The 12,797-nt window shown below is 39.6% G+C and overlaps 1 protein-coding gene across 3 annotated transcripts in view; it reads right to left on the bottom strand.

Annotated features, from left to right (window-relative positions):
• Positions 1-12,797, bottom strand: part of bcar1 (BCAR1 scaffold protein, Cas family member) — a 99,576-nt gene that overhangs the window by 10,726 nt on the left and 76,053 nt on the right. For all 3 annotated transcript variants that reach the window (XM_044356203.1, XM_044356205.1, XM_044356204.1), the window contains one exon: positions 4,850-4,999. In XM_044356203.1, coding sequence (XP_044212138.1) covers positions 4,850-4,999 — 150 coding nt within the window. The remainder of the gene's footprint in view (positions 1-4,849; positions 5,000-12,797) is intronic.

Below are 12,797 nucleotides of genomic sequence, written 5' to 3'. Positions count from 1 at the left end.
AAGAGGAGGAAAAGAGGACAGAGAGGAGTGCAAGGGGAAGGAAATGAGAGGAAAAGCAGGGAGGTCAGAGGGAGAAAGGCAGAGAATGACAAGGGGAAGAGAAGAGGGCTGGAGAAAAGGCAATAAAGAGAAGGGAGAAAAAGATAGAGAAAAGTGGAAGAAGAGGGAACAAACAAGAAATTGTAAAAAGAATGACAAGAAAAAAAGGGAGGTGGGGAAACGGCAGAAAAGAGAAGAGAAGAGGAGAAAGGAGGTGAAGAGGAGGAAGGAAAAAAGCAATTCCAGGAATTTGAACCAGCAAGGTATTGAGGAAATATCAGTCCATCATCTGTCCTACAATCAACTCCTCCCTTTACTGGTTGTCCTTGTTCCAGTATGTCTCTCACACATACTGGGATGACATCCTGCCAACACACACACACACACACACACACACACACACACACACACACACACACACACACACACACACGCATAAAGAAGCAGCTGGGATGCCACTTCATTCAAACTGGGGCATTTACACTTCTATGCCTGTTATACTGGAACAATGAGAGAGAGAGAGAGAGAGAGAGAGACACACACACACACAGAGGAAAACCAGAGGAACACATGAAGCTGTTCTGACTTTACTATTCTGCACTGTTACATTCATCAGTGCCTTGCAGAAGTATTCACCCCCCTTGGACTTTTCCACATTTTGCAGTTATAACCTGGAATTCAAACATGCATGGTGCTGTGAAGGTGCAAAATACTTTTTGTTGTAGCACAAACAATAATTAAGACAAAAAAGCAGACATCTGTTGGATGCAACCCCCCCGAGTCAATAGAACCACCTTTTGCTATAATTACAGAGGCAATTTTTGCCCATTCTTTTTGGCAAAATAGCTCAAGCTGAATCAGATTGGTTGGAGACCATCTGTGAACAGCAATTTTCAAGTCTCGCCACAGATTCTCTATTGGATTGAGGTCTGGGCTTTGTACTTCTCCACAACTTTATCCCTGACCTGTTTAGTGAGCTCCTTATATTGAGATGAAATTGCACACAGGTGGACTCTATTTAACTAATTATTGACTTCTGAAGGCAATCGGTTACACTTGATCTTAGTTAGAGGTCTCACAGCAAAGGTGGTGAATACATATGCACTAAATACTTTTCAGATTTTTATTTGTAAATCATTTTGAAAACCATGTAAAACCCCCTCCCACTACTTCAAAATTATGGACTATTTTGTGTTGGTCCATTACATACAACCCCAATAAAATCCATTTTAATTTGCAGTTGTAACATTACACAATGTGGAAAAGTCCACAGGGTTTGGGGGAGGGGGGGTACTTATGCAAGGCACTTTATATACTGTAATTAACTACGGTCAGGCCAGTAAAGCAAATTTGAAAGAGAAAGTTAAGTAGACAGAGAGAGAGAGAGAGACACTATCACACAAAGAGAGAGAGAGAGAGAGAGAGAGATGATATTCTTTCCTCTCCACCACAGTCCTGCAGGTTTCATGCCAGCAGTTGCTGCATATCAAAATTTTCCACATTACTGTGGAAATCTTTCCCTCTAAATTCATGTGTGTTTTCCCACACTAATTACATTTTTACCACACAGCTGAATTGATCAAATTGCTAACATTGTGAATCTCTTACAAAATACATTACAGACCAAACAACTAATCAATTAATAAAGAAAATAATCGATAATGAAAATAATCGTTAGTTCATTCAGTTTTCAGTAGGCTGCTATTCAGTGGTCTTGCTAGCTTGTCTACATGTACTGTAAGAAGGTAATCAGTGATGAGGTTCATAACAAAACAGTCGTTTACAAATGTGTTCAAATCTCTACAGCAGAGAGATTTTAGATTTTCAAAATTTGTATTACTGTATTTCTGTAATACAGTTGTATTAACACCTCTTAAATTGTTTAAATCTGTTTCCAGTTGCTTTTTCTTTAATCTTTGATTTTCACTGAAATATTGGATCATTTGAACATTTATTGAAATGAAAGCATGTGAGAAGTTTAGAGGGAAAAATCACTATTTGGTGGAGCTGTTAACAACTCATAGACATGTGAAATGTGACCCTGACTACACACTGCTTTTTATAAGACGTTAAAAGCCAAAAAGGTTGGAAACCACTGGTTTCATCTTTAACAATGTGTTGTATTTTAAAAGCTTGTTATATTATCCATTGTGTCAAATCTTCATCTGAAAAGTAACTAAAGCTGTCAAATAAATGTAGTGGAGTAGAAAGTACAATATTTCCCTCTGAAATGTAGTAGAATAGAAGTATAAAGTAGCATCACATGGAAATACTGAAGTAAAGTACAAGTACCTCAAAACTGTACTTAAGTAATAATTATAATACATTTTATTTATAGAGCACTTTTCAGGGTAATCAAAAGCTTAAGTTAAAGTTAAAAAGATCATTAAAATGCCAACAACACATTAAATGTACTTAGTTACTTTCCACCACTGCAGATCAGCCTGCTAACCGTAGAGCTAGCTTACCTACTCCCAACAGTCATGTGACCCTCACCTTGCAGGTCACAGTAATCCCTTGAGAGTCTCCCTGCTGAGCCTGTATTCACAATACTAGGGACATGGGACTGACACACTGACTGTAAATGGAACAGAGTCCTCATTTATGTGCTTAATTACACCTGTGCTTCTTCTGCCATGCCAGCTCACAATATCTGCTGTGAAAAAGACCAACAGGGTCATTGTTGGGAAATCTGGTATAATATGTTAATACTGGATCATGTGAAGAAACTTGACTTTTTCAGACATTAAATAGATTGGATAAGCCAAAACATTCTTATCTGATTATTTTCATGTACTCAACTGAATTATAAGATGTTATGTATATTTCCAACACCTAGTTTTACATGATATCCATGAACACACAGACACAGAATTATTTCCACAGTCCAGTGCTGATGTTCCAACAGCTCTGCATGGACACGTCTTACTGCATATAGACGCAAGCAGCCTGTCGCACCCCACAGCTGCACTGTGATGCTACTGTACGTGTCTGTATGTGTGTGTGTGTGTGTGATGACTTGTTATAGTCAGAGCCATCTACCATGAGGTATTTCCAACACAGCAGACATTGTGATGAAGTGCCTTGTGTTGTGGTGTGTTCATTCTTCACCTTTCAGATTGCCCACTTCAAAAAAAAAAACCCAGCAGCTACATCTGTTATTACAGCTACACATCTTCCTCCTTCTCTTCCTCATCTCTCCATCCTTCATTTTTCCCATCATTCATTGTCATCTTGTTGTTCTTTGCGCCGCTTCCCTTCCTGCGCTTCTCTTCCTCCTTTCCCCCCTTCTTCCTCATACAGCTCAGTTTCTCCTCCTCTTCTTCCTCCAGTGACTCCAGCTCTCAGTCTGCTGCAGTTGTTTGTGATTGACCTTTCTTTTTTGGCTTGTCAGCATCAAGATTCTCTTCTATGTACAGTTTGCCCGTGTGTGTCTGTGTGTGTGTGTGTGTGTGTGTGTACCTGCTTATTAAGCAGAAAACACTGTGAACAGGATGTGTGGACGTACGCAGGAATAGACTGACCTGTGTGTGTGTGGAATCAAGTGTAAAGGCCCTACAGGCACACACACACACATATACAGTGCACACAAACATAAATAACCTTCCCTACAGTGGAAAAATACAGCTTCTTTTTGTCGCCTCTGGACAGTGCAAGTGTCTTGTATAACACACACACACACACACACACACACACACACAGACAGTGGCATATCTAGCCTGTCTGTTGGTTATGAATGACCTTCACTAAAGACAGATCTAATATTTAGAAACAGAGACGCTGAATATTACATCACATCAAATATTCATATTGTGCAGACAGAGAGGTCACTTGGTGCCTGACAATACCTGTGTGTATTATACAGTGTTCTGATGTGACATGCCACATATCCTTACACACACAAACACTTCTACCTTTATACATTTACAACACAGACTATTGTTACTACTGTACGTTCACATCTACATCTTCCATTACTAACACTGCAGCAGCTAGTGCACTGCTATCAGGAATACACAATGGTTACTAAGAATCTGCTGTTTTTTATGAATGCTTTGATTCAACAGACTTACAACACTCTAAAAAGTACACTTCTAATTTTAGGGTCAAAATCTAAAATATCAAGCGATATGAAAATAGCTGTATCAAAGAAAATGCAGCTATTTTCACATCAGAGATATGTTTATCATTGAATTTCAATCATTTTTGTGTTTTAAAGGGGCATATTATGCACATTTTCAGGTCTATATTTATATTCTGGGACTCTGCTGTAATATATTCGTATGATTTACAGTTAATCTTATGGCCCTTTATGCAGCCTCTCAGTTCAGTCTCTGTCTGAAACAGGCTGTTCTAGCTCCTGTCTCTTTAAGGCTCGCCTCCTGATGAGCCCACTCTGTTCTGACCATGAAACAAAACTTTTCTCGTTCTTTACTTGAAACGTCAGCTCTGACCATGTTTAGCATCTGACATCATAACACTATATAAATAACAACCCACAAAAGCATAATGTTGTTCCTTTAAAATAAAAAGGTCATTGTCAAATAATGCGGACAAACTAGTAAGTCTAAGAACATACAAATAGATACAAGAAAAAGGTCTAACTTACACATAAGTATTTGGAATGATGTAGAGTAAGAATTCTTTTTAAATTTCAGCATTGTATTTACTGAATAGACTGTATAACTGAATATAGATCATTTAGTCTCAAGTCTAACTTTACCTCGACAAATCCTACATTCATACAGGAAAAAAAATGATGATTGCATTTGAAGAATCACACACACACACACACACACAGCAGTCTGACCTGTGTGTTGTACTGCTGGCGGGTGGGTGGCACGTCATATATGTCCTGCTGGGTCGGAGGCTGATGTCTGGGCGGGACGTCATACTCGTCCTGGTCTGGTTTCACTGTGTCGTACACATACACCTGTCCAACCCGAGTAGGAACGACCACCTGGACACAGAGATGGAGAGCAGAGAGGCAGGAGAGTCAGGACAGCAATAACACTACATTACACACATAAGTCTAAAGACGAGACATCTTCATCTGAGATATTTGATCATCTCATCAACAGATAAAGAAAAGCGTTTAATATATTAACAGGAAAACATCATGGCAAAAAGAAAAGATCCTTTCCTCTGAAAAATGTAATTAAATATGTATCTATTGGACTATGGCAAACTGCGGGGGTCACAATACATACACACAATACAATAGATTCTTTCATCACACCGTGATGCCAGAAAACTAAAATTCTTCTTGATGTTTTCAGGAGTCATCTTTAAATGAGAATTTATTGCTTCTTCACACTGAATGAACATAGACTAAAGGTTGTTCAGTCTCATTAAAACACGCCGCTGACACACAGACACACACACAGGCAATAAAAACAGAGCAGGGGTCCTGTCATAGTTGTCGTGGGAACCAGGCTGCCCTATTGTGTGCCTGTTTAAACTCTGTATTATATGGTTTGAGTGCAGAGTCAACTAGCCAGCCTGGGAAACCACAACAGCTGTGGTACACAACACACACACACACACACACACACACACACACACACACACACACACACACACACACACACACACACACACACACATACACACACACACACAAAACACAAGTAGCTATCACAGCTAGTGGTCTTACTATCCTTTAATCATTCTCTCTTTCCTCTTGTCTTACTCCTTGCCCTTCTCTTGTTTTGTTTTTCATTAATTTCCATTTCACATTTCCATGTCCTAGTCAAACCAAATATTAGCAGCTGCAGAAAAAGTTGCTGTAACTAGGGTCTACTCATGAAATACTGTATCTTGTTAGTTAGTAAACTAATCACAAACACTACCTCCAAAATCTCTCTCTCATTTGTCATCCCCTACATAATAAACATGGGGCAGTTTACGCTATAGTGAGCTGTAAATTGAATATTTAGACACTTATTTGGACACTCAGCTTGCTTTATTACTGGCAAGTTTATATTTTGTAGCAGAAGGTGGTGTACATGCTAAGGACACCATTATTTTGTTTGTGAGAATTTTGAGGGCAATGTTAATGCATACATTTCACACTGAGTATATGGACACTTGTACAAACTAGTGGAAAGTAAATACTGTGCACTAAATAGGGAGTGATTTTGGGCACAATTATCCAAGATGGCACTTGTGAGATGCTACGTCAAGTAAGTACTTCAACATTAACTGCTCCTTTAACCACAAAAGCTCTTTTTTTCAGTCTCTACATATGATTAAATAAGCATATGTATGCAATATATACTATCAATAAGAATTGAGAGTTGCTGGAAGGTGTATTTATAGCAGTTCCCCCCTGAGTTTTATGATAGCCATTATGCTAAACTACTATAGGCTAAACACATGTTTTCTTTAGGCCTATCTCTCATAAAGCACTTAATGGTTTTCTGTCTTGCTCACTGATCATAACCCCATCAGGCCTCTCAGGTCATCAGGTTGAGGTTTTCTAGCTGTACCCAGAATTTGATCCAGGTCCAGTGAGGGTGCCTTCAGTTACTGTGGTCCTGCTCTCTGGAGCAAGCTGCCTGCTGTCCTGAGGTCCACCACAACTGTGTCCACAACTCAAAACTCAAAACTTTCCTGTGTCTGTGTGTGTGTGTGTGTGTGTGTGTGTGTGTGTGTGTGTGTCTCTAGTAGCACTTGTTTCTTGTGCAGTTGGTTACATGTGTGGCTATGTGATAGGGCAGGGGTTTCTTCTTGTGTTGATGTTCTGGATTTATGAATTGCTGTGTGGTATGTTTAATGTATGTTGTATGCTTCATTGATTCAGTTTCTGCATTTTACTCATGTTTATATTCTTATATTTATATTGCTTATGTTACCTATGTTCTCATGTATGCCTATATTCTTATATTTTGTCCTTCAATGTAAAGCACATTGAGCTTACTTACTAAAATAGCCATTGTCATCTTTGTACTGGACCTAACCTAACCTAACCTAACCTAACCTAACCTAACCTAACCTAACCTAACCTAACCTAACCTAACCTAGCCTAACCTAACCTAACCTAGCCTAGCCTAACCTAACCAGACCTAACCTAACCAGACCTAACCAGACATAACCTGACGTAACCTAACCTAACCTAACCTAACCTAACCAGACCTGACCTAACCTAACCTAACCTAACCTAACCTAACCTAGCCTAACCTAATCAGACCTAACCTAACCTAACCAGACCTAACCTAACCTAACCTAACCTAACCTAACCAGACCTAATCTAACCAGACCAAACCTAACCTAACCTAACCTAACCTAACCTAACCTAACCTAACCTAACCAGACCTAATCTAACCAGACCAAACCTAACCTAACCTAACCTAACCTAACCTAACCTAACCTAACCTAACCTAACCAGACCTAATCTAACCAGACCAAACCTAACCTAACCTAACCTAACCTAACCTAACCTAACCTAACCTAACCAGACCTAACCAGACCTAACCTAAGAGGGACATAAATGTGAAATTATAACAAAATGAAAATATCATATAGTATTCTAAGATAGATTCCATCAAAGTATACTGTGTATCTGCAGATATAACTGTTATCTAAATGTTTAATTCCAAATACTCTTCATCAGTATCAGACCAAACATCGGTCTGTCTGTATTTGTCAGTCAAATCATTGTTTAATCACACTTAGCTCAGCCCTGATTAATGGGAGCTCTCTGATAATATTTGCTCAGCTCCCCAGCTGTCAGAGGTATGCTGCGTGTGAGACAGACAGAGACAAATGATAAAACCATCCATCTGACAACCTGTCTGTTCTAATCTGCCTCTGCCTCCTCACTCTCCCTCTGCCTGCAACTCTCCCGCCTCATGACACATTCTCTCTGTTCTTTCTACAGGAAGAGAAATGACGGGAATCATTTCACCAGCAGTTGTAATGAGAACAAATTCCTAAAAAGCTGTGTGTTTACTTTACATTCCTCTGTTGGTTTCTCTCACATTCTCAGTCTGTCTCACACATACACACTCATGTAAACAGCCCTTTCCTCATTGTCAGAAAGCTTTCAACAGTATTGACGACACTTGGCTAAGTGCCAGATGTGTCCTGCGCACGCATGCATGCACACACGCACACGCACACGCACACGCACACGCACACACACACACACACACACACACACACACACACACACACACACACACACACACACACACACACATCATTCCCAGCCCTGTGTCTGATTGATAACTCATATTATTGATCACCTGTCTGTGTGCACCCTGGAGAATAGACACACACCCACAAACTCACGCTAAGTGGATCAGTGTTTATATGAGTGCATGTGTGTGTGTGTTTGTGAGTGTGTGCGTGCGTGCGTGCGTATATAAGGTCTAGTAATAGTAAGAGCCTGCTGAGCCTTTTAATCCCTTTAGAAGATCAAAGCTATGGATCAATGGTCACCACCAGAGAGACATTCTACTCTCATCATGAATGTGTGTGTGTGTGTGTGTGTTACTACTGTGTCACCACTGTTAACTAACAGCATCCTTTAATACCAGCGTCACTGCCTCTTGTCTGTGTTGTGTATTTGCAGAGAGAAGCCGAAACAGAAAGAGTCATTTTTGTCTTGACTACACTGGTAAACTAGTACTTAACTCTCTGACATCCATCTTTCCTACCTAGTTCAGTTAGAAAGAAAAGGTCACAATCAATGGATTCATGCTGATGCTGATGAATTCAGCCTGGGTGAATATCAACATGTGAACTAAGGCTGCACATAACTATTATCATTATGGATGGGTATACTTTTTTCTTTTTTTTTTTTAATGAATCTATTGATCGTGTTGTCTATAAAATACCAGAAAATAGTGGAAAGACATCCATTATAATTTCACAGAGTTCAACATGACATATTAAAATGGTTTGTTTTGACCAACAGTCCAAAACCCAAAAATATTGAGTTTACTATCACATCAAAGAGCATCAAATCCTCACATTTTTACTTGAAAAAAACTGTGACAATTAACCAGAATAGTAGCCGATTACTTTTCTGTAAATTGATTCATAATTTCTGCTCTACTATAAGTAGCAGAACCAGAGAAACAGAGGTATACTGGGTCTAATCAAAGGCGCTATTGCAATATGGGAAGTGTAGAACCTAGGGCCCTATTTTAATGATCTCAAGAAGCACATTGCACAAGTGCATTTAGGGTGTGTCCAAATCCACTTTTGCTATTTTAACAGTGGAAAAATGGTCGATTTGCCAGGCGCATGGTTCAAAGGGGTTGTCCATAGTCTCCTAATGAATCATGGGTGTGTTTTCGGCGTAACATGCAATAAACCAATCACAGTGTCATGTCCTATTCCCTTTAAAAGCACGGTGCCCTTGCACCTTGGCGGATTGCTATTATAAATGCGCTTTTGCCAAGTAGTAAGAAGGAATGCTTCTTTGCAGAGGAAACTGATCTGCTTGTGTGCAAAGGGAAAGTGCACGATCCATAACGAGCACACTGGCCTCTGCTGCTCCTGGATCCTCCTGTGGTCAGCCACAGACCACCAGTTGAAGATCCTGTTCATTAATTTGTTGCGAATGTATTTTTGTTTGATTTCTGAAAAGGTTTATTTTTTAATGACAGTTTTGGTTTCTTTAAAATCATTTTGTTCAGTCATGGAGTAACAGGTCAAATCAGCAGGGTGTTAATTGCTGAAAGTATGGAAACCTGATCACTGTACTCTCAAAAATGATGATCAGGACTTGATCAGCTCACCAAGGTGCTGATCCTGCTGCTGGCAGCAGCTAGTAGCTGTGCAGATTTATTTCCTTCTTTAGTTTATTCATTGTTTTCACCTCATTTATTTCCTCATGTGTTCCTCATGTCATCATGTACTGATGACGCAGGAAAGCTGATCTGTGTCTGATCCGTTGTTGTCCGTCTGTTTACATACCTACGTGTTTTGCCACAATTTGGTCAAAGAATTCAACAATTTAATCTGTCATTACTGCGATTAGTTAATTCTGATAAATATTATGACTGAGCATTATGACATGTATTTTATAAAAATATGTTAATATACACAATAATAATCTCTCACATTATAATCCTTTTTATTTGTCATCTTTTGCATGTTTGTGTGTTGCTGCGTGTCTGTGTGTGTGTGTAAAAAGCAGAGTGCACGCGTGTTGTGCACCCACCTGTGTAGGCGCACATTACTGTCTTGATAACGCGCCCTTAAAATAACAGTGAAACACTGCGCCATTGACTTCAGACCAGGTTTTTGTTGGTCAATAGCGCAATTGTACTCTGCTGCCTCTGTTTTTTTGATGTCTTGTGGCAGATTCTGCACTTTCTAGTACTGAGTCCAGTTTGAGTTATCTCAGCTATAAATTAGAATCCTGTTCTTTTGCACTTTTTGGAGCTGTTCTTCTCTTGTTAACGTGAGTCTTACTCCATGCTTATCCTTGCCATCTTTTCTCAGTTTGTTGAAGTGTGTTACCTCATCTTTGGAACATTCAACATGCACCTGCATTTAGCATCGCTAACACTAGTATCTGACTCCTATTGGGGGGGGTTGGCTCTCAAATACCTTGATATTGATTCTTAAACCCTGACAAGCTGCACAGACCAGCTCTCCAAGCACTCAACAAGGATGAATGACAGGGAACACACACACACACGTCCCTGTACAGCCTTGTTTCTTATGTCTCATCACAGAACTCTGGCCTGAGGACGGCTGTACACTTTCAGATTTACTGACCTACATATCCGCCAAAGAAAACCCTGTGTGTGTCGTGTTCTCAGAATAAATCAGTGGCCTCATAAAAGCTGCAGCGACTCTGACCTACCAACAATAAAATGTCTTCACACATTTATTCATGAGGATTCAGTGAAGGAGATACATGCAAATATGAGCACACACACTACGACAGAGGGCCATGTGTGACACAAGCTGGGATGGTCCCTCTTTTGTTCTGTGTGTATGATTACGTCAAGCAGAAGTCATTGTTTAACAGATGACCTTCGCTCTGAGCAATGTCCCTCCTTCCCTCCCACCCCTCTCTTCCTCTCCTTTTTCTTTCTTCTCTTTCTCTGCTTTCTCCTGATGAGAAAGGGACAGATAATAAGAACCCGGGCGGAGGCTTTGGTCTAGAAACAAAAAGCAGAATGAATTCTCCTCCATAGAGACTGGTGGTAAACACAGCACATTCTCAAATGAAGCCCAATCTTACAGCTTCAAAATGACCACCGTAACCACACAGGGTGAAAAATAGACTTTCTATACATGCAGCTGCAGCAGAGAGTACTCTGAAAAATAAATCAGAGTACTGAGAAAAATAAATCTTTACAGCGCAGATGTGAAGTTCAAAGAGGGAAAGGGGTAAAAATAGAGAGAGGCCTAATTACAGGAGGAGGGTCGGGTGGTTTGTCAGAACTGGTGGACATGGCTGCTTCAGATCCTCATCTCAACTTACTCTCTCACACTGCTCTCTGCTTTGTCTCTGCCTGATTTAGTGGTCAGATTCAGAATGCAGTCGAGCAGGGTGGAGAGGCTTTAACAATGACCTCTGTCCTCCCAAAAGTCTGCTTATTAGATACTTATAGACAATTCCGGGGGCTGATTTATGCGTTGCAACCACCGAACTCTGTGATTTCTGTTACTGTAAACAGAAGAAATGCATTATTTCATCAAAAACACTACAGAAAACGTAACGCTAGCGAGCTAACAGAGCTAAGTGGGGTAGCAGCTCACCATCTGTAGGCAGATCCATTGTAGGCAGATCCATTGAAAAATGAGGATTTAATAGAGATATATGAAAGTAAAATATATTTAATATAGCAGAGGCTTGTAACTTTTACTTTGTTTTTTCCAAACTTGGACTAAATTAATTGAAAAGTTGAAGTTTTTAGATTACAACCTTTATTTAAATGGCATATGATGACTATATTTTCAACATATGATCTCGTGGACAAATTTCTTGGCAAAAGCACCAAGAGAGTGAAACACTACTACATACATTATGTGAGGTACCACTGCAGTAATGTAAGTAATGGCAGCTCGTGTACTTCTGCTGACAACCCAGATTCATCTATACAGCCAAACTGCTTCATTGCACCATGCGCGTTATTAAGATCCCTTCATAATGCACCTGCAATGTAAGTGATGGGGGACAAAATCCACAGTCCTCCTTCTGTGCAAAAATGTATTTAAACGATACAAACGGCAAATGAGTCAAATCAAGTAGATATCTTTCAACGTTACAGTCTTTTTAGTGCCAAAGTCCCTCTTTTTGTTACTTGTTACTGCAGATCAGACTACACATGAGGACTATGGATTTTGTCCCCCATCACTTACATCGTAAGCATGTTTGGAGAGGATCAGCAGGAATGATTAAAGCAAGAAAAACTTATTCCACTGTTATTTGGGCACCTGACTGTTGTGAAACTATCCTTTAAATACTGTAGGTTCTACCACAATCCTACACTGACACATGCACTGGATAGCGTTAGATAATAATTTTTTATTTTAATGGACAATATCCTCTGACTTTTGTTACTTTCTCGTTTGGTTTGATTCCGTGTCTGTCATCCACGTGCATCCTGGTGTTGACTGGTATGACAGGATTGTTGTATGAATATGGTATAAATGTACAAAGTGCATGTTAAATGTTACAAATCATTCAATATGTATGTGTTTTTTTTATATAATGGTTAATAATTTACTGATCTTAAGAAATGTAAATGGACTTTTCAAAGTTGTTGGCTACATAAATATCT

This window comes from Thunnus albacares, chromosome 7 (genome assembly GCF_914725855.1).
Source record: "Thunnus albacares chromosome 7, fThuAlb1.1, whole genome shotgun sequence".
NCBI lineage: Eukaryota > Metazoa > Chordata > Actinopteri > Scombriformes > Scombridae > Thunnus > Thunnus albacares.
This window is presented reverse-complemented; position numbering and strand designations above follow the sequence as displayed.